This window comes from Typopeltis vanoorti, chromosome 2 (assembly GCF_054136105.1).
Source record: "Typopeltis vanoorti isolate ZY-2024b chromosome 2, IOZ_Tvanoo_1.0, whole genome shotgun sequence".
Classification (NCBI taxonomy): Eukaryota; Metazoa; Arthropoda; class Arachnida; order Uropygi; family Thelyphonidae; genus Typopeltis; species Typopeltis vanoorti.
Window position 1 is genome coordinate 186,526,733 of NC_143550.1, and position 22,785 is coordinate 186,549,517.

The 22,785-nt window shown below is 42.0% G+C and overlaps 1 protein-coding gene across 1 annotated transcript in view; it reads left to right on the forward strand.

Annotated features, from left to right (window-relative positions):
- LOC150109738 (glutamate-gated chloride channel-like) overlaps positions 1-22,785 on the forward strand; it is a 224,971-nt gene that overhangs the window by 25,557 nt on the left and 176,629 nt on the right. The window contains exon 2 of the mRNA XM_090403167.1: positions 13,588-13,710. Within this exon, the coding sequence (XP_090259293.1) occupies positions 13,588-13,710 (123 nt within the window). The remainder of the gene's footprint in view (positions 1-13,587; positions 13,711-22,785) is intronic.

Here is a 22,785-nt window from a genome sequence, read left to right on the forward strand (position 1 = left end):
CAAACAACGCACCGTCGTAACTTACTGCGGTAAATGAATTTCATTTGTCGCTCAAACTATTTTGTCTTGATCATTACAAACCTCGTTGAGTGACATCTTCAGATTAGCCCAGGACATAAAAGAACTTCTGCAAAAGTTCTCTTTCTGATCAGGATAAAATTAAACACCGAAGGGAAAAGAAAATGCTTTCCAAAATTTTAAAAAGCGTGGGTAAAAAATAAACGGAGTTTTTTTATTTTATGGGAAAACAAAAGCCATTGCAGGCAGAGTAAATTGTTGACCACTGCTCCGATTCTCACAAACAAATATTTTTTTCTCTTTTATATCAATCGCACTCCACAGATTTCTGAACCCGTGACATATTAGTGCTCTAGTAAACTCTAGTTTACTAGAGTTTACTAGAGCGTGGATTTGGTTCGTAGCCATTTAGAATCACTGTGAGAAAGATGTGTCTTGCCGGTCTGGTTGACCAAGCGGATATCGTACCCGATATCCGACTAACGGGTGTTTTGTCTTTAATTAGGAGGTGAATTAAATTAGTGAACTGAATTTCATTACATTCAAAATCCCCATCAGATTTCCGGAGATCTGAAGTGGCTTGAAAATGTTGTGATTTATTTTGATTTCTAGATCTGGATTGTCTAACCTCACAGTTCAGACCGAGTACCAATGACAGATAGATTTAGAAATTTTTGTAGGCCTTACATTAAATTAAAAACAAAATCACTTCTCTCCGTCCTTCACAAACATGCTCAAATGAAATAAGGATAAATGTGTGACCTCATCAAATACTAGTATTTTTTGCACGCCTCACCAACCAGTCAGTAACTTTCATTTCAAGTTCTCGAATAGTGCTCTTCCCAAGGTAAAGTTCTTTACATATTGTTTTCAAATTTCTGATGGTGGTTTCGGACCCCTAATGAAATGCGGCACGCCACCACAACGTCGTCCATCTTATGAATTATTCTGTAAACGATAGTCAGTAGTATAATTTTCCCCCGCCGTGCCTCCCTCCCTCTCATCCTAGTAAAGTCGATACTTTTGCTTGGTGATGAATGACTGGTAACAGCAGCAAATATTGGATTAATCTGAGTGTTTTTAGAGCGGGTGTTTTACGTGTTGTTGTGGACACACACACACATAGAAACATCTGCAGTTCATTTTATAGATTTTTCGGTTTATTGATGATGCATTCGTGCCGGAGTCCTACACCGACAGCTCTCATTATATTCTTGTGCTACAGACGTGTATTAGCATATATGGTCAAAGTGGAATAAAAACAGCTCGCTCGATTTTTTATGTATTTTGGGGCATCTCAGATGACTGATGATGTCACAAATTGTTCCTTCCAAGTGAATATGCGAGAACGAACTTGGAATATGCACTGGTGTAAATTTAAGTGTGTTTGACAACAGTGCTTGAGAATGAATGTGTTCGCACGCAGATGGAGGTTTAGACCCATCTCTATGCGCATTTAATAGAGAGAGAGAGAGAGAGAGAGAGAGAGAGATGCTTCATCCGATTAATTAAAGTAATTACTGTGAATAACAGAAAACGAGTTAGGGCTGTTGGTTTAAAATTAAAAGTGAATGCACTCATCAATAGTGGCGATAGACATTTTATTTTTATAATATTTTTATAGCTGGTTCATCACCTGTTTGGCTGACGGTATTTATTGCTGCTACACGACACCTACACACCACGTCGTGTTACTGAAAGCGAATGAACAAACTAAATAACTGCCTCTCTCGTATAAACATATAAACTTAACTGAAACAAACAAATAGAAATGAGCTTGAAAAAGGCTTCATTTGGCAATCCGACTTATCCAACATGGAAAAAAGAAGTGTGCGTCGTAGCCAAAGCACAAATTTGCTTGCGCTGTTATATGAACATGAAAATAATCTTCGAAAGAAATTAATAAATAGAAGAGAAATCTCTTCGGTATGACTGAGTTGTCTTGGCATTGACATAAAGTCGACATCTCTCAGTACTCTCTATGTAAGATGAACGGAGAACATCATCTTCAGACAACGTTTTGTTCACCTCTGATGAGAATCAGCAACATCCTAGTTGAGCAACGGAACCTTTAGGAAAAGAATGAATAAACGCCAACCAGTCGAATGGATGACGTGTTCTTTCGCTACGAGAATGGATCCAAATCTCAACAAAAACTTCTCAACAGAGTGAGCTGATCTCTCGTGTTGAGAAACACAGAAGGACCTCGTCCACAAAACAATAAAAATTTCTTCACAACACGTGCAGTTTGCAGGCTCTGGAAATAAAGATTAACCTCCCCATCATTTCACAACATTCTAAGAAGCCACATTTTTTGGTCATTCATACCTGAATCGAAAATGAGACGAAGGTTTCACCTACAAAAGGGGTTTTCGTTTGGGTGCGCTCTCTTATTTCCGAATGTCCTCACGTGTTTTACAAACTGCATTGAAACTGGATGGGATTCATAAAAGACGTAATTGCTATAAAGTGATCCCGATGAAGCTTTACATCCAACCGAAACTGGAATGTTTTATTTGCAAAAACGAAACAGTTCCGAGTCTGGTTTTCTTACACTTTTTTGGTCCGGTTCAGGTCTTGGACATCTGGAGATTCCTACTTAGACTGTCTTTCCGGGTTTTATTTATTTTCTTTTTTTTTTTTTTCATTCCTTCTTGATCTTCTCTGTGGATCTAAATTCCCACATTCTTACTTTTCGCCACGTCTTAATGAATTCCACGTTAATCTTCGAGGTAAGAATTAGAAGAAGGCTTCCTTTCTATCTCACACTGAAAACATTTCCTCTGAACTCTTTTTTCTCAAATGACATAAAAGTCCTTTCCACGTGTTGTCTTTCACCTCGCGGAATGCAATTAAATAGCAGTGACGTCAGGTTACTTGGGGGGGGGGGGAGAACCTCATAAGATGCAATTCGAGTCGGACGTATGGCTTAAGGTCTTACATATTTAACGTCTTAAGTGATAAGAGCCAGCACTTTTCCAATGGTATCTCCGTTACCCAGTGAATAAACGACCTTGGAGATTGCAACTGCAAAAGCAAATGCAGGCGACTTTCTCGTCAGGAGGAATTTGGATGCCTAATCAAGATGCATAATCCCTTTAAACTGACTTCACAATAAGCCGTCCAGCAAAGAGTTAAATAACTCCGTGGACAACACTGCATTTTGAAAGCATTTCGATTGTCTTTCGTCCTTACCCTCCCTACACCGAGGCAGTCGCAAAACATTACGTCGGGGAAAAATGGAGAAATGCTCCTTTTCGATGGCAATTGGTTAATTCTCCAAATTAAGGTTAATTTGGGTTGTTTAAGGAAGATCTCCTGCGCTGGCTGACCGTTTATTTCATTGTGTTAATGTGCGGCCGGCAGATGGTTAATTGCCCTGCTGCTAATCTGCTCAAGATGCGCCCTTCCGAATTAAGAAGGCGTCTTACAATTTCGGTACAAACGCATCTCGAAATGAATTGGTGCGAAGCAGAATACATGGGGGAAAAAACTGAGAAGAAATAGAAAATAAAGCCGGAGCTTGTAGTAAACACGGTAACCTCGGTTTTGAGTTTGATGAAAAGATGGTCGATCAGCTAATGGCGCCTTCTGCTGATCACATTTTCGTTTTTAAAGTGCAACAAAAGCACAGGAATCTCAGCCATTCGTTGATATTGTGTTTAGGTGAACTGAAAGAACGATTACTCAGCAGTCAAGATCACGTTCACAAAACAAGAAAAATATATATTCGGTGATTTTTCGCAATAATTGCAAATCGGCCGAAAAAAATTCAGAGAGCAGTCACTAATTTCCAGTTTTCTTATTGGTTGGTTAAAACAGGTTATTTAGCGTCAATTATTTTCTTTAAGCCATTTATGGGATCCTTTTTCATTATGAATTTAAGCGTAGCGTATAGTTAATAATTTTTGTTTTGGAAGATGCTTACTACGTACAAGAATGTAGAACGTCTTTAAAAAGCTTGAAGAATGTCATTCGAATTAATGGAAGCGACATTTGATGCTGATCCAGTAAGACGTTTGACACTGATATATACATCTGCCGGTAGTCTTTACGGTGCTGTATATCTCCCAATTGAAAGCCTGTACTTCCAAAGGATAGCATCCGGTTTAAATATTGAGAAAATGAACTTAAAGAATCCAAATGCCTCTATCCACTTGGGACTCCCAGCTCTTATTAATACTTTCCGTTTATACTCCTTTTGTCATCTTTCTCAGTCCTTCATTCCATTCCAAAGGTATTGCTAAGGAGTATTCTTCAATTTAAACTTTTCTTTCAGTTATGTACGAATAAAGAAAATGCATTTGCTACGGTTTGAAAGACGCTGAAATTTCTTTAAATGAATTAAAAGATGTAATATTTCATCTGATCTTAGCATGTTAGGCTCATCCGACTCGCTCCCATGACCAACAGTAGCATTGTTTCGCAGGTACTTTCTTAATATCATGAGAGAGTGCAGCTGATCATGCGAAACAGAAAGTTAACACACAACCTGAGAAGCGGGAACAATCAGTATGCCGCCACCATGTTGGAAAAAAATATTATCGATTGATAGCATCCAAAATATCCAACGGCCTTGACTTCAAAATAACATTGAAAAAATTTTTCATACAATTTAAGATTATGCTGAAGAAATATTTTATAGAAATAATCACGTTTCAAGAAACATTTCACGGTGTGGTACTTACCCGCTTCCAGAGTGATGAAAAACCTTACAGAAAGGTTTTGATGCTCAATGGGTTACCTTGAATGCGGAGGAGGTGGTTATATAACATCCATCCAGATTTCAATTTTATCTCTAGAATTACTGTATCCCCCCCCTGCCGGTTTCAATAAATATTTAAAGAATTTATTCCAATATTTATTACAAATTATGGTGTAAGAGTAGCGAATATTGTAAATAACTCCTTGGAGGGATTTGGGTTTCTCATGGTAACTTGGTACATCGAACTCAGTTCTTGTCACAAATGCACATTCTTGAAACATCGCTTGATGCAGCGTTTCTAATTTTGTCTTTTAGCGTTTGTAGTGGAGGCACTTTTGTTGTACACTTTATCCACAAAGAAAAAAAATCTAAAAATATGAGGGAGGACTGTGGGACCTACGAGACATTTTCAAACATTTATTCAGCGAACGTGCCATTCAAAGAAAGTTGTTCTCAATCCTGTACAATTACGGTTCTCGACATTTCTACTTATTTTAAGCAATTATACCATTGCTTGATAAATCGGATAGATTAGACTGATATATTCTGGTTGCAATCCGTCATTCAAAATATTACCTTCGGTTGAAAAGACCTCCATTCGAATTCCGTCTGGGATTCAATTAAAAAAAATGAAGTTTATTTATTTTCAGTTGCAAAATATTCTCTTACAGTTTTCGTCTGAGAGTCAGTTGGTGGTCCCATACGGAGATGACAGAATTTTGTACTCCTGAATACTGGGGTTTCTCATTCAGCGAAACAGGTAAACTCCCCACCACACGAAGAGATCATTTGCAAACAATGCACTGACCTTAGAGCCTTAATTGTTCCTTCAGTCATAAATTTAAAACAGCAGCAGCAACAAAGCAGTTTTTGCTCTTTCCCCGGTACGTGACTGCCCAACGTTGGACAGCATTGCAATAAAAATTAGATGATTGATTGCGAAGAATTTGGTGCGCTGATCATTCCGAGATTGCTGATATCAGTGGATCTCTAGATTTTTTCAAGAAATATTCTAAAATGAATATATGTGGCTTAGTGTCAAATGCGCCGCTTTGCAGAAGGTAATATTCAAGGATGTAATCTTGGTTTCGGGAGAGTATAATCACTAATCCTCTATCACGTGGCTTGCATAGTGCTGATTTGAATTTCCATATTGGTTTCTTCGTGGCAACCGTAATTGCGATTTAACACTTTCATTGCCAAGCTGAAAATTGGAATTTCGTGTGGTGGCCAACTGTTTTTTATTTTTTTATTTAGTTAACTACGTCCACGCGATAACGCGTGATCGATCGTTTGGTGAGGGCTCGCATCGCGCGATATCGCGTGATTGGCAATGAACGTGTTAAACGAACGAACTTAGCTTATCCAATATCGACAGTGGCCATCATTTGGGAAAAACCTTCGTTAGATTCTCGGCTAAGATGCGAAGAAGTGTTTTTTTTTTTTTTTTTTTTTTTCAAATAAGTAGTTGGTAGCTGGTTTCCTACGGAAATAGCAGAATTTGTCTTCTCGGAAACTCTTGTTGTTCATCTGCAAAACAGACAAACGGAATGGAGAATACAAAAATCGATGACACACACACACACACACACACACACACATATTGACAAGATGAAAATGGCATGCAACGAGTCACGTGATTATAGACAGTATAAATGAAAGGAATATGATGCTCCCATGTCAATGCAAGTGCGTTCGGGTGAAATGGCTGCGAGAAGGGACCTGAAGGAGTTTCAAACAGGTGTTACGATAGGATGATATGCTGCAGCCTATCTCTTCGGCAAATTGATGCCAAACTGGACCGTTCCAGGTATAATCACTGACACTATACTGAGATAGAAGCGCAGAGAGTCGACTGCAAGTGCTACCGGCAGTGGATAACACGCAACACTCACCAATGGCAATATGTAAAAATCGCCATTCGTCGGCCAACACAATGAATGTGAAGTTCCGGTCATTGACTGGAACACGAATCGGAAGAAAAACATTCAGAACTGAGGCTCACAACGTGGGTTCCCATGGTAGGAGACCACAATGTACAAGCCTCACATTACCTGAACCAACGTGTTCAGCGGTGCAAACAGCTTGTGCACTTGGACGTGGAAGTTTGCTTGGAAAGCTGTGTTATGGAGTGACGAATCTTGCTATATCCTCTTTCAAGAAGATGGACGGATGTGGATGAGGCGGATGTATGGTGAACATCTTTTACAGAGTGCTTAACCCCAGCAATGAAATTAAGAGGTGTCGGTATAGTTCAGTTTCTGTTTGTGATTCCACTGACATTGAACTCTGAGAGATATCTGAACATTCTGGACGATTCACTGCTTCCTACTTTGCGGAGTTTCTACGGAACTGACCAGTGTCTCTTTCAGCAGGACAGTGTACCATGTCTCATAAGGCTGCTCCTGTAACTGCGTGCTTGGTGAATATTAACATGAACACAATTGATCTCTACACTGCCCTGATCTCAACCGTATCAAACATCTGTAGGATGAACTGGAGCGTCGGGTGAGGTCAAGGAACGTTCTCCTCACAGCAGTCCAGAAGTTCATTACATGCCCACCATTCTTATTGTAGGTTCGCATTGATTACTATCGTACGCTTTTGGAAAGTATGACTCGTAGGATTGCTGCAGTCATCGCAGCGAAAGAAGATCTGACATCTTATTAAGGTGGGCGCCATGGCTGCTTGTTCTTCACATTTATTGACTTCTTTCCGAGCAGTGTACATGCAATTGCAGACATAAGACATCCTTGGTCCCATACCCTTATATCCTTAATTCCAAACTACATCTGATTTAATTTGGTGGAGAAGTCTTTAAGTAAGTGGGTGAGTGCTTTGCGATTGTAATAGATAATGCTAGTTGTCATCTGATTAATGATTATTACACTCTTACTCAGATTGCAGCTGTCACTTCGCATGTTGCCTCAGGATTTTACTCTCTTCAGTTGAAGTGTTTTCCAAGCATTTGTCAAACTGTGTTTGATTATTAAGTCAGGTCTTGTTTTCAAGTTCTCTGATCATAATCTATTGGCTCTTCCCGAGTTAAATTTTGCTGTGGAAGCTTCTACGAACACTTTGCGTGTTGCATATTATGGTAACCTTAATGGTGTATAGTGTTGGTGTATTTTTCCAGCACCATTGCAGCGTATTGGTTGGTTCTGTATAGCAGGAAACAACTGTGAGTCTTTTGCGGGAAGGGCTCTGTGTACAATATTCATGAGAACAGTTTATCTTTAGCGAATAAGGTAGTGTGTAGCAGATTGCTTCTTTACTTCAACCATAAGTGTAAGCTGACTTTTGAGGGCCATATTCACATGGTTTCAATGTTAAACAGAGATACACACGTACGGCTGTAATCAAAAGCCGGTTCTTATTTGAGACTAATTAGTGCCAGGTTTTAATTTTGAATGATGCCTATACATACGAGTTCTCTGATTTAGTGTATGCTATACATGATAACAACTGTGATCTCTTTCAGATCACAAATATCGATCTTTCAGGTACAGAGTGAGTTTTTCTTACCTTGTGCCTGAGTAAGTCAGCGGTCAATCAATACCTTCCGGTTTGGTTGAGATCTGAATTCGATTATCTTTGTAACGAGAATAACCTTTCATGAGCTTTTCAATTGAAAGTGAGTCAGCCGATTTTAAACGGAGGTAGCAGGAAACTCGGGTTTCTCTTCCCGCATACGGACAGATCGACCAAAGAGTACACCAAGTTTGCAGACAAAAAAATAATGTTCGTATGCGGTAGATGGCGTTGTAGGTGTATGGTGGATTAAGTAAAATACACAGTGAGTTGGTGAAGTAGAGTGACCGTCCGTGCTGAATTTTTAGATTCCTTGTAAGCGACATGATCAGGCTCCGGTAGCTGTATTTCCATGCGCCGCCTTATATGGCCTTCATATCAGCCAATTATAAGCCACGTATGACGTTAATGGCTGATATGAAGAGTTTTTTTTTTTCTGAGAGACGTTGGAGCCGATGCTCCAACTTGATCGGGATGTGTCTTTGTGACCCTTTCTGGTGACTTTAATAAAGATCTCAAATTGAGTGCTATGTTTTCATGGATTTGTCATCTTTTGGGGTTGAGTGGGCTTTGAGATCAACGTTGTAATATTTTATTTTGAGACAGCATCCCTCTTTGAAACACTACTCTCCAAACAGAGCCTACCTCCCTTCAAGTTGGCTTGGCTGAGTTTAACGGTGTGTGTTTATTTCACAAATGATGATGCAATCCATTATTAAATCAGCTCAGAGATTCGTATGATGTTAGGACTGGAGTTTTGCATCATATCTTCGTATGTTTTACACTCCTTAATGCAAATGATATTTCCTTATGGTAGACTTTATTTGAAAGTGAGAAAAAAACAAACAAAATACATCTGTGAGAAAGATTCTCTCTGAGGTATTCGGGGAACGAGGAACATCTCTATATCTAATTATACCAACTCCCAATTCCTGAAATGGCCTAACCGATCATAACTAAGCATAATCTCAATAGTTCCTCCTCATATAAATAATGAGGATCAGTTTTTGATTCTCGTCTAGAGTATCTCCAAATGGATATAATTTACAAACTAAACGCCATCTTCTCTGTTGCACCAAATCTTCTTCTGCCTACTCAACGCATTCAAAAACAGTTTAGCGCAGAAGAGTTCTGGGACCCACTTAGTTCAAGGAGGAAGACTCGCTCACCGAATAATTAGCACATAGACAAATGCAGAAGATCTTATGTTTTGAAAGGTTTTCCATCGTTTCTTTGTTTTCCAATCTTCCAGAAGGAAAGAATCAGCGTAAAAGTGTTTTTGATTGACTTGCTGAGCCAGTGAGTAATACTCGTTTTGCTCTCCACGATTTGGTTTTTCGTCGGCCGCCATTCCATCAGTTTTCCTCCAGCATTGACTTTTCGCACCAACGAACGAAGTCATTCGATGCTCACTTCGGTGGCAGTTCATCCAACTCCTGAGCCTAACAATTTCACTTCTGTCATGTTACAGGAGTAGGTGACCACTACAACCCGAGCGATCAGAAAGTGCGATGCAACCCTGGCAAACTTGCAGAACCCGTCCGACTTTATTCGTGCAACGCAGCAACACACGGGCTCGACTTGGAGGCAGATAAAGCGCTTCGAGTATGTTTGCAAACAGCGCCTATCGTCCATTCTGAATAATTCTAGCAGCAGTAGGAAAGAGTACTGGATTTTTCTTAGTTCTTCGTTCGTTTGCTGAGCGAACGAACTAACTGTCGGCCTCTTCGTTACAGTTAGTTGCTATGGCTGTGAATGATTGCCACACCTGACGTTCACACGGTAACTAATATCCCCAGAAGCCCATGGAGAGAGCGATTCCTTCTTACAGAAAGCGAAACGAAAGGGGAGGTGCTTATTTCCAATGCTTTTTGCTGAAACGACCTCGTGCATCAACTCCACCTTATGATTAGCGAGGTCATTGGGCTGCGATGTACAAAGGAGGCTAGTCAACGCTCTCTTCGCACCGTTTGAAAGTGTCTTAATATCCCCGTGGGACCAATTTGGATTGAAACCTTTGTAAACGCACCCGCGGGTTTTCTTGGTGGGGGTGGAGCTCCTTTGTTCGTCGTGGTGCGCCCGTATTAATGTAGAGAGCTGAGCTCCTTGATGTTGTTCTGGAAACCATGGAAACAGGCCGAATAGAAATAGCGTTGGTACATCTCCGTGAGCCCAGCTCGAGCACGAGCTATGATTTCAGTACTGATGAACCAGAGCACGTGACTGTTCCAGCGTTCGTTAACTTCCACTGCTGGATTGGAAATGGGTTGGCGATGACGTCAGCAAATCTTATTGCAGACTCTTTGCCGGCGATGGCGCAGTTGTCAACACACGTTCCATTTCTAACATCCCCCCCGAAAGGAACTCGGGGAATCTCCTCCCCTTCATTCCTCTTGAACTTCGATCGGCTGCCAACGACGCGTCGTCGGCTGGATATTAAGTATGGCTATTGAGTGATAGTATCCATGGAGACGGAAGCAATCGACTTCGCCCCCCTTCCCTTCCCTCTTGACTCGGCCTTGTAGCCGGGAAGGGTTGCGAGCCTGTTTGAAAGCCACTTCAGGAAACGCGCTGTAGTTTTCCATTGTCCCCGCTGGTAATGAATGTGTCCTTACGCTGGGCTGAGTCGACATTTGACAGCCACGAATGCTGCTGAAGCGGCACTCATTCGCGGACGCGACGGAGTACGGTCTTTCACTGGACGGTTGTCGGCAGATCCGCGATTCCTCTTTGACCTCTTTCGCCAGGCAGCACACAAGAGCAACGCAGAATTGGCTAGTGCGTGCAGGTACTCGTCGGCAAGACTTCGTCCCTCCCCATCCCGCTCTGCAGTCGCGTAATTAAAAGTCGCGTTTACTCGGCGAAGAGAGCAGCGTCGCCCATCCCATGGATCATTTCGATGTCATCATTCAGGGAGAGGAAAAGAAAGGGGTGAGGGGGGGGATAAAACGTTCAGTAGAGGCTTTAGGGGGAATTGTATGAACAAGGCAATCGAATCGAACAGTTCCCCGCATTTTTCGGGATAACGAACGATTTGTTTCTTGCACGAAACCTCTGCGGGGTTTCAGTGAGGTCAATCAATGGCCAGTAAGGGATCGGCAAATTCCTCGATCAAGCGAAGAACTAAAATAAGGGAGGCGTGTTTGAACCCCAGCAGCGTCTACGAAGAGGATTTCTTGTGAACCCCAAACAAAGTTTGTCGCCGAAATTTCGACTCGATATTTCCCTTCCTCCCTCTTCTCTCCCTTTGTAATCCCCCCCCGTCAATACTTTGATTACGGAGTGCATATGACGTTCCTCTCGGCGATGAATTTAAAACGAGGAAGTCCCCTTAAGACCGCTTAGGTCGTATTTTGAGGTTCTTTCAATTCCGAATTAATAACAGTTTGATTAAATTTCTCGGTGAAGATCGCGGATTCGATTTAGGCGAAGTGTATTAAAAGCAACGAATCAAATTTAATATCTGCGCAGGGTGGCTCGGCTCGGCTGGTTCAAGTGAGCCCCGCAAATATTAAATTCTTAGCATATTTGGCGGAATATTTTAAGAAGATTTCGGAAAGGGATTGTCTGCTCAAGCAGATTTCAATTGATACAAAACCCATCTGCTACCTTTTCTTACCCAACACCCTCCCCTCCCGAAATCGGAGAAATTCGAGCAACAGAAAGATGCAAATCGCCTTCTTACAACAACGCGGGTCTTCTTTTCAATGTCGAATCTGTTCGCATCGTTTTTCACCCCCCCCCCCCGCCACCCGTTAGGGTTTGCTGTGGGATTTCACTTTCAGATGCGCGTTCCCTGCAAGTGCTTTCTGCTTCGTTCGGTGCCAGGTGATAATTTACGTTGTTGTCAACAGCGCCCACTGTCGGAAATGTCAGCGACACATTAATAAAGCCCCGATCTTCCGGAGGACGAAGCCAGCCAAATTAAACGCGGTGTCCGCTGCACGACAGTTAACAACACGCGAAGCTGTCACGAACAGTAGGCAGTACTTAAGCTCGGATAGCAACCCTTAAAAAGGTAATCTGCTGTGCAGAATTAAAAGCGTTAATTAAACCCCAATTTGCTAAGTCATCGAGTTCATGAAAAATTACTTGTCGCCCCTGGCGGCAGGAACGACAAACAAACAAATAGACAAACAAAAAACTTTAATTAAATTCCAAGTTGGTGAAACTCGGGTTTGCAATGAAAAGCTGTCCTGGCTGATGTTGCACTGAGTTGACCATTTTCATGAATGTTGCAGTGAACATCGGAAAACAAGGATTTCCATCTCGCGATCTTAAATGTTCTCTCTCTCTCTCCTCACTGCATCCGTCCGAGATGGTTTGAGTCCCTGGTTAGGGGTTCATAAGCATTCTTATGCGCCAGCTTGCTGTTCCTCTGTTGCATCCACTAATGATCGTGCGTTAAATCTGTAGATTTTGTGCGTTCCAGTTTGCTTTTATGGAAGAGGAAGAACAGCACTTCCACCTCCGTCTGAAGACCACCTAACTCGATTCCAGTTCAGTGGAACTTATAAAAGTTCCTCCCATCCCAGATGGGATTAGAACCTAGGTGTTTCCAACTCTAAGGGAGTCAACGGTAACCGATCGTCTGACTACGGAGCTTCTAAGTTTAATTTCACGAAAGTCGTAAATGAGGCCGTCACTATCCCGTTTATGCCTCAAACGGCGAGCTCCTTGACAATCCCAACAGGCAGCGATCTGTGTTTCAATTACTTTCCTCTCCCCTCCTCTCTTCCCCCGAACAGCCAATAAACAGGCCACACAAGGCAGCACAGCATCCCCAGACCCAGAAAGGACAGCTAATGATCTTGTTAGTTATGAAAGGGGAGTTGAATTAATTGGAATTTGATACAAAACGCAGCGCATTAATCAGTGGGGGAGCTGAGTAGTCTCTAGACACGAGGGTCGGCGGAAAATCAAATCTTAGTTGTCACTGGCCGGATGATGAACGACATTTTAAAGACTCGAGAAATGTGTTCGTTGTTTTAAACGCAGCGGATAATGACGGAAGTTGTCCGATGAAGATGCACTTAAGGAGACGGGGAAGTAATTTGGAACACTCAGAGGACACCAGTTTCAAGCGGAACCTCCTTAAGACAGACAATCACTCACCAGCAATTCTTGAAACAAAATAAATTCTCGATCGAGAAGTTTAACGAAGCTTCCATTGTTAGCGGACCCTCGGGGTTGACACGACGCGCTTAAAACCCACCGATTTCAAAGTGAGGGATAACTAAAGAAGTTGTTTTGTCCTTTTTTAATGTCTGTGAAATGAATTTCTTTTTTTTTTCTTTTTTTAAATTGGCTGACGTTTGTTTGTTTCTTTTCAGGTGTGGATGAGATCGGTTAGGAGGACCAGCCAGGCGCTCCTCCATGATGGGCAGAATACTCTCTCCCCTTCTGCTGATACTGGCCTGGAGCATCGTGCTGCTGCAGGGGGCGCTGCACGTCTGGTAAGTACCCGAGAGCCGCTTTCAATTGTCGTATTGAGTACTGCTAGCGATGTAGCAAACTGATTGCACCGTTTATTTGCAGTGGGGATGGATCAAAACGACGTTGAACTTCATCGTGATGTTTTAGTAGACTGTCAGCCACTAAGTTACGTTCCTCTAAAATGACCAGAACATAATTCACTTTACATCATTTTTTAAGTTTCAGTTCCTTTCCTTTGTTGCAGCAGACAAAGATTCTTCGCAACAAAAGTAGAATCTTCCTGTTCGTGAAATTGTACTCAGTTTATGGATGGGCCCTTGTGAGCATTGCAGTTAGCCTTAAACAGGCAGCTCTGCCTCTGATAAGACAGAAATTCAACGTGAGGGAAGAAGCAGCTCCGTTTGAAAGACGAGATGAGGCCATTTCAAAATTGTTTGCGATAATTTCCTCTCAGACATTTTTCTAAAATTGCCTTTTGCTTGTGGATGTTTCTCAATCACGAGCAGTAATGAGCCTCGTCCATACACTTTGTGTTATTGTAATTTCTTGTAATTAACTTTGGATGAGTCATATTTCTTCGGTATAATTATAAATTCCATTTTAATCCTCTTTTCTTTCCTCCTTCGTTCTATTTTAATAAATTAATTTTCCATTTTCATTGCAGCCTTAATTTCGTCCTCGGTTTTTCGCATTCTGCGACCCCCCACACGCAGCTCCCATTCGAAAGCTCTTTTCGCAAATCCGCTTGGAGCGAGCCCTTAATGGGTCCTCATTTAAATTTTTACACTTTCTCCGGAATCCATTAGGAGCTCCATGCGTTTGTAATAAGTCATTTCCTCGAGATGTAATTAACGAACGAAAAACAACAAAAAAGACAGATTACTAAATCTAGTAAATAATTTGCTGTAAACAAAGGGAAGAAGAACCACGCAAGCAAAAACAATTTAAGCACTTCGACCAAGTTCTACCTGTAACTCGAGGTGGCGCTACGGTTTGGGTTGCATATAATTAGAAGAGAAACGACCATTGGTTAATATTCGTTTCTTTAGTTCTGGTCGATTATTCTGTTTCTGTTTTCGCCGGGATGGGAACGGAGTTATTGCGCTTGATTTCGCCACGGATTCATCTCGATAGTGTTAGTTCAGTTCCATCGAGTGATAGCAGAAATCCTTTAAGGCTTGTGGTGTTGCCATCCATCAATCGAATTATCCCCCCCCCCCTTGTCGTTCAGGCTTTGCTCTCCGAAAGTTTCCCTTCGACTGGGAAATTGTGAAAGCTTTATGCTGACAAACTTTCTTTCTGCCCGAGATCTGTTTCACTCTGAACATTCCTTACAAGTTTTTGATGGAACAACTAAAAATAGAGTTCTGATAGAAATCCGAGCAATGGGTAATGTTTTTGAAAAAGCGTGCGTTACATATACAGGGAAGCTGCTATCTGTCTTCCATGACGTCGTCTGCATTTGACAGTCCGGCAGAGGGGAGTAGCTTTTGTCTAAAGCCGGGAAAAAGAAATCACTGGAAAGTATACATGGACGCAAGGGGACTGTCAGCCTGCTCTTCCTTACTTCTCCCCAGGTGGCGTCATGTCAGCCTGTTCCGAACATGCCGCTTTTGTCCCTGTAAGGCAGCGTCTCTTTCGTTTTAATTATTACACTCCCCGTTCTCGAAAATTACATTCAAACACTTCGAATCAAGTTGATGTGCAACTCCGCATTGAGCTGGCAGCTCGAGCGGCAAGTATAAGAAGCAGCACGTGAAAGCAAGGTCGAGGGAATTCGATATTATTTTAAATACGCCAACAAATCCCAAATGCTTTGTGGCTCGAAAGTTGTTTCACTTAGTGTAGACCTCTTCAGAGTTTTCTGATACGGAAGTCGTGGTGGCAAGCACTTTGCGAACCTTTTCTCCGCCAGTTCAATAAAATTCGAGTTCAGAGAGTGAGTGAAGATTGCGTTTTTGTGCTTTTCCGGTCAGAAATCTTACTGCCACGCGCTTCGAGAAATAATTTCGTCCCACACTTCCGGTTCCTTGACGGGCGGTTTTGGCCCTCGCGCATCGGCGCAGAAATAGGACCGTGATAAATGGTTCTCGTGTGGCGGATAATCGCTAAGTATCTCGGGCCTTATCTTCTGCATCAGAAGAGCAGAGATGCCGTCTGCCGATTGACTGTCGGGGCGATAAAGCGAATTTGGCACGTGACTCGCATGGACAGACAGACGATAAAGCAGAAAACGTGGAAGTGGCGATTAAGCAACGACGAAGATTCACACAATTAAGTGGCAATGGAAGACTCACCGTCAATATCCCGCGCGTGACTTCTTGAGCTAGAGAAAAAGGGCAAGCATTGCACTTCACCAAGTGTCATGTGATCTCCACCGCTTCCGGCAGCTTCGACTGCACTGAGATGAACCAGCAAGTTTCTTTCCGACCTCTCATCTTTCAGGGTATGTTGCAAATAGAAAAAACAGAGCAGGCTCTTATTAATATCCGCAGGAAGCTTTCACTGTTGAGGACTACACGCACAGAGCTCCATTTTAGTATACTCGGGCGAAATGTAGAAGGATTCGAAGAAAAGGCTCATTCAAAACAGTGGAAAATTAGGAATCCAAAAATAGATAAAGCGACAGAAAATATTTTCTCTCATTTTGCAAAATAAGAAAAAATGTTTCTGGCAATTCTTTGTATAACAAAAAAGTTGTGGCCACGAGATCACGACCAGTCTGGTGTGTTGGCTAAGAACGGGCGTCAGTTTTTCTTAAAAATAACTTTCAAATTAGGAAACGTAAACGTGTGTCATTCAGCTGTATTCTCCTAATGGAAAGTCGTGTTTTGTTTTGATACACACTGATTGACAGAAAGATTAATTCCCATAGCACCCTATCTCGTAAAAATCAAATTTCAGAAAATCCCGTCAGTTATCAGTTGATCCCCAGAAATGAAAACAAAATCACAATGATCGTTTCTCTTCGGCGTAAAAGCATGACCTTCATTTTAACTCCTCTTCATCCTCTGAACACGCTCTTCTTGTTCTTCTGGAATATTTCAAACATGAAATATACGATTTCTGCACTAGGCAACGAGGCTTTCTTTTCGAAAGGGAAGCAATCAGCTGAAGTTTGATGATGATGATGATGAAAGGTGAGCCAATCGTGGATTTGGATTAAGGGTGAAGCGCCTGAGCAGCTTCGCAACTTATTTCCGTTCTCTTCCCTGCTGAGAGACTCCTGTCGATCTTATTGTCCTATCCGAACGCAGTTTTCTCATCCTCGTTTCCTTCAACGCTGTCTTCTCGTAACGAGCAGATTTAAAGCCGAATTAACGAGGATGTCTCATTACAACCTGCGGAGGTCAACGGCGGTGCTACGATCACCGCTCGACCGGACAAACGCTTTAACGACACCGGGAAACACCTTGTTAGCGAAAAGACAGCGAGTTCACCATTAGAAGACTTTTATTTACCTCTCCCGTGGTTCGCACACGGAAGCGACCTGATTTCAGAGAGCAGAAACGTGCGCCCCGTCTTGTCAGAGTCGCCTCTCATTAGACGATCTCCTCCTATTAGCGTCTCTGTTGCTGTGCCGAATTTTTTTTTCTTTTATGCTCTGTAATCATTTGATGTGAATATCGAAGGTTTTTTTTAAATTGTTTCATTACGGAATTCAGAACAGTCACCAGGTGGCATTAAAATTTCTTACTTTGTGGCTGTAGGCGTGATTGCCGGTATTTGCTAATTCTACTGTAATCATAAAGCGCTGTGCCACAAAGAAATACCCAAACCATCGCGTAATAAATAGGAAGCAGTTTTTATTTTTCGCCCTTCGGAATATACATTCCTCTCTCTCTCTCTCTCTCTTTCTCTCTCTCTCTTTCTCTCTCTCTCTCTCTCCCTCTCTTTCTCTCTCCCTATGGAGCTCACCCCACCTCTTTTAAAATGAGACTTCACTGAAATTAGCGCTCACTCGGTGGACTGAACATTTTCCAGCCTCCGTTGGGCACAGGTGGAATTGGCGTCGGCTATGACGTCATTTCTGTTCACTTTGTGAGTGTGTTGGACCGAACAGCCAGTATATTGATCTTACAGCTATTACTGAGCTTGATTAGGCTGCCAACTCTGGAGTAATGAGCACCGACAGGAAAACATGGTGGGGAGACTCTTATAATAGACGAAGGATTGAATTGCTTAGGGTGAACTGAAAGAGGTTCATCCACGACGTTTGTTAAAACTAGAAACATAACTCTTACCCACGAGAAAGGATACGACCACTCAACAGCAGTCGAGGCCTTCGCTAATTCACTTATAAGTCCCCCGGATTATCCCACAACTCGGCAGCGGATGAAGAGAGGCTTGCACTTGTTGTCATGGAAACAAATAGGATCTCGAAAGGGAGGGATTGGGTCTCCTGGTGCGGAAATAATATCAGCGAAATTGAAGGAAGATGCATGTCGGCTGATGGCGAAAAAACTACAAATATCATCGGAAAAGAGTTGTAGAAGGATGGGAAGAGAGAGAGAGAGAGAGAGAGAGGGAAAGGAAAAGCTTTTGAAATGAATGACAGACTTCGAATTAGCTGCTGCATATACCTGAATGTTTTGTTGACAGAAGAAAAGTTAACAAGAGGCCCAAAATCCAGAAAATATTCTGACTTCGCTGCTTGAAAAACACCCCCCCCCCGCATTGAAAGGAAGAGGGACGTGGGGTGAAGATTCTTTGATCAATCTTTTGAAAGTCAACTGATGTGCTTCAAAGGAAGGATAAATGAAAAGAAATATTCCCGGGTTTTAAGATCTCAGTTGCCTGAAGAAGGGGGGGGCCACTCGCCCCATCGTGGAGACAGCCTATCAGAGTTTCAGTTTCTGACCACAGCACCCAAGATTCAGTAGCAAAGCGAGCTCGCGGATGCCTTTCTGCTACGGCGGTCATGGTTGCCATGGTAATCATATCAATCCTACTCAGGGATGCATTCAGTTTGGGTAGTCGCTATCCCGCAAATATGTGCGCTCGCAGAACTGAAGACCCACTTGGCATTAGTCGTTACTGTGTGTGCGCAGATCGTTATACACGCGGATTTCTTTCGTTGTTTCAAATCAGGGAACCCAAATTGTAGCAGAAACTAATTCTTCTTCTTCTTCTTCTTCTTCCGTTCTTGGGAATGATTTCTTTGCTGAATTTCCCTTAAAAATCCTCGGCAACAAATCACGTGATCATTAAGTTAATAAAACCCACTGCTCAGACCATAGGGGTGACTTAATCGGAACGCATGCACTGTAAATGACCACGACGAGAAAGAATAGTTTTGCAGCGCATCCTCCTCGTCCGTCCCCCGGTACCCCGAAGGCAAGATATTTTAGCTCAATAAGACGCTACCGTATTTAACCTTCGTGCTCACTCTTCGCTTTGACCTTATCTCTTTCCGTTCATTAGTCGGTCTTCTCTTTTTGCCCAATAACAGCCGTATCAGTCGCTTCCCTCGGGCCTCCCAATTTATCCGCGATATTGCTTCGCTGCTTCCAGAGACTTTGGCAAACAGGGCTCGTCATTAGTGAAAGGAAGGATTGTGTGCCGGATCCGAGAAGCACTGCCTGCATCTTTAATGGTGACTTAGCAGCAATTTTCCTGCTGCACGACAACTAATAACATAAAACGCACATCTTTATTTCGGTGCCCTCAAACCACCCGTCTTAATGAACCGAGCTCCGCCAACAACTGCTGGAAATTCTTTGCGAGAGAAGTCCGCCAGCATGTTACGAACAAACAGCTTACAACTGAATCAACAACGACCTTTGACGAACACCGTTATTCATCACGTGATCACCCTTCCCCAGCCGTCTCCATTACGACTCTTCAATGTTATAAACCCATTTTGTGTGCTTGAAACAGATATTCGTCCTCCGAGTACGAATTTTAAGAATGGGATTGCGTATAAGTTTCGCATTAACATTAAGAAAATCGGTTTAATGAGCGTTCAATAGCCCAATTTGAAACCAGCATCGTCAAGGAAACATCTCTGAATTATACATAGTTTAAGAAACTACATATTGCAAAATAAAATCGTTGTGTCTTCCGTGTTCACAGTTCAAAATTATTTACAAAAACCGTTGAACTCTTAGAGATTGAAACCAACCAGCAACAGAATAGAAGAACGATTCAGTTCGGGTGTCTAAGACAACTCGCTGTAGTAAAGGTGCCCTCATGCTTCGAATTCATAACCCATTTCGTGAGAGATTCAGTCGGAAAAGTAAGTGATTCATCTCGAATGAGCTCGATTCAATTGCGAATACTGCCTTAATAGCCATCCGCCAGTTCCAGAAGGGGAAGCTCAGTTGGATTACTCGATAGTGAGAATATTTGTGCTTTCCATGAGTATTGCATAAATAGATTCTCTCCACTAGACGTTTAATACAGCGTCCCTAGTTTCGGAGATCTGTGCATGAATTACTTGCTAAGCTCTGGCTTCCACTTCAACTAGAACTCCTAAGACTTGTTACTCTTTTCCACCACAAATAAAAGACGGAAGACACTTTGATAATGACAATAAAAAAATGGCCATTTTCGCTATGAAAATCGCTATGCGGTTTCATAGCGAAAAGCACCCATTTGGTTTGCGCCATCAGTTCCAAGTCGAGCCTGAACGATACTTGGAGTGATGTTTGCCTTGCATCCAGAGAATACCGGCAAATCCAAGTGGAGGATGGCCAAATTAGCTGCGTTACTTCATCGCTGTGTAGTCTACTCTGGATTTTCAGAGTGGAGTTTGAAATGTGACCGAGAAGGGAGGTTGGGGAGCAACGTTCCTTGCTGATTTTGTGTAGATAAAGGATATGTACAGGAAACATTCTGATGTCCAAATGAGTTTCACGAATATTCCGCAGTTTCAATTTTACAATGAGAATGACGAGCATGCGTACTGTGTTCAACGTACTAGTGCATTTACCATTAAGAGAACCCACGGCATTTCTAATAATTGCAAGGAGAGTTACGTTTACACTCGTCTATTGAATGCGATGCGACATTTTATTCACCATTGCTCTTCCCGCTGCATTCTTATAAGCGACTTCTGACACGGCTGCGAATGCCCCAGAAGAAGTCTTAGTTGCTGGCATCGGGATCCCATCATAACACACGCGCTGTGAACATTACTCCTCCGTTCTCATAAATTCATCGCAAACCCAAAAAGTTATTGTCCTGCCTCGCGCATTAAAGAAATTGCTTCGGACGTCGGGTTCGCAGTCGTAAAAGGAACATCAAAGAGGCAGACACGGCAATAAAAATGTTGCTTCTTCATCGGCATGGTTTGCGACCGATGCCGAGAGGCAATTACCGCGAACACAGAGGCCAACATGTTATTTATACATCCATAGATGGATCGAGGCAGCTTAGATGGACAGAATATTTAGGTGGTTTGATTACCATCCTACAAACATCTCGGTGTCCAATGCTGAAAGAAATGTTGATGGAGCAAGTGAGGATCGGTTGGTCGCTGTAGTAGAGAATAGGGAGACATCCGCCATAAGTGTTCAAGCCATTTACTTCTACATTTGAACGTGCTGTCCCTTAATGTAAGGACAGTATCGCGACCAGAATATGTAAGAAACTAAGAAGTGTCAATGTCTTGGTGATTGTTAAGGATCAACTTTTCTAGACCAGAGTGGATTAAATGACAGTTCCGCCGAGTGAAGTTGGAGAATGTGTCGCGTTACGGTATTTAAAGTTGTACAAAGATGTTATTAATAATAAATTCGTCTCTGATGTTTTGTCACGAAACCTGTTTTCCTTTATGTGCGTATGTCTGCTACGGGCTCGGAAACCAGATCTAATATTTGTTATGACTGAAAGATTTAAAGAGGAAAATATCAAAGTGCGAATGAGAATTGAAGAAAGTGATAAGCAAAATTATTCTTTTAATCATTAGCCAATCTTTCCATCACTTGCTCTTTGGAAGAATCAAAATGATAAACGGTGTTCGCATACAATTTTCCGAAATCATTCAACGCAAAAGTCAGCCATTTAAAACAAAATCCACAGAATCAGAAAATCTTATTAAAAGAGCCAAAATAAGATGAACAGCAAACTATCTCGTGATTAAAACCAAACCGAATGTGAAGTAACTTTTTAATGAAAGGTATCGAAAGGAGAACGACGCAAACATCAGCTCGCTGGCAAACAATTTCGTGGTTTTAAGTAGTTTGAAGATCGACAAGGAGAAAAAGGAAATCGAGCGCACCAAACAAATCTTGAATCAGTTTCTCTCGGGAAATATACTGGAAGTTTAGAGCGTACGCAAAACTTGACCATAGTTGAAGAGATTTTGCATGACACTCTTCATACTTTTCAAACGATTCGAGCCAATTCTTCGACATAATTGTGCATTCGTCAATAGTTTTTTTGTCAGTAATTCGTGTGTCTGGCGAGAAACGAGCCTACGTCGTTGAGAGGCGATTTCAATTGCATTTTTCTTGTTGACATGTTTCGCATGAGCCAATCGTCTTCTCTTTTAAATCGGGATGATTTTCAACTCAGGAGGAGGCGCAGATTAATCATATTTAATCAATTCCTTGTTCGAGAGTAACGGACGACGATGATCTCCTTTCATTCGGGATGATTGGAGATCATTAAGTGGTATAAAACTCTAAAAAGGTTATTGTGTGTGTCTGCAGTAATTACTGTGAAAAACGATTAAGTCGGCAATTAAAACTGCTACGAAATATCTGGGAGGAGTACAGTCAGGTCAGCAGCACACGTCAATACTGCTAGGAAGAAAAGCCTGAAAGGTGGAATGCCAGCCGGAATAGATGACGCGAACTCAAATATGAGGCCGAAACGTCTCACGTTGGCTGCGACTACAGTACGCAAAAATCTTTATCAGGAAGTTCGCATTTAAGGTGATGGATGAGACGTTTCAAAGTCTGCGAAAAGGAAAATAAAATTGAACTCGAGACATGCAGAGGAAATTTTCTACTAAGCTTTATAAGAAAGTTATACTTAATAAGAAGCTAAGAAAAATTGGGCTGCAGAATTGATGAAGATTAATAACTGGATTCAGGCCAAATAGGAGATGTCAAGATCAGACCTCTATTTTAAGACAAATAGTCGGG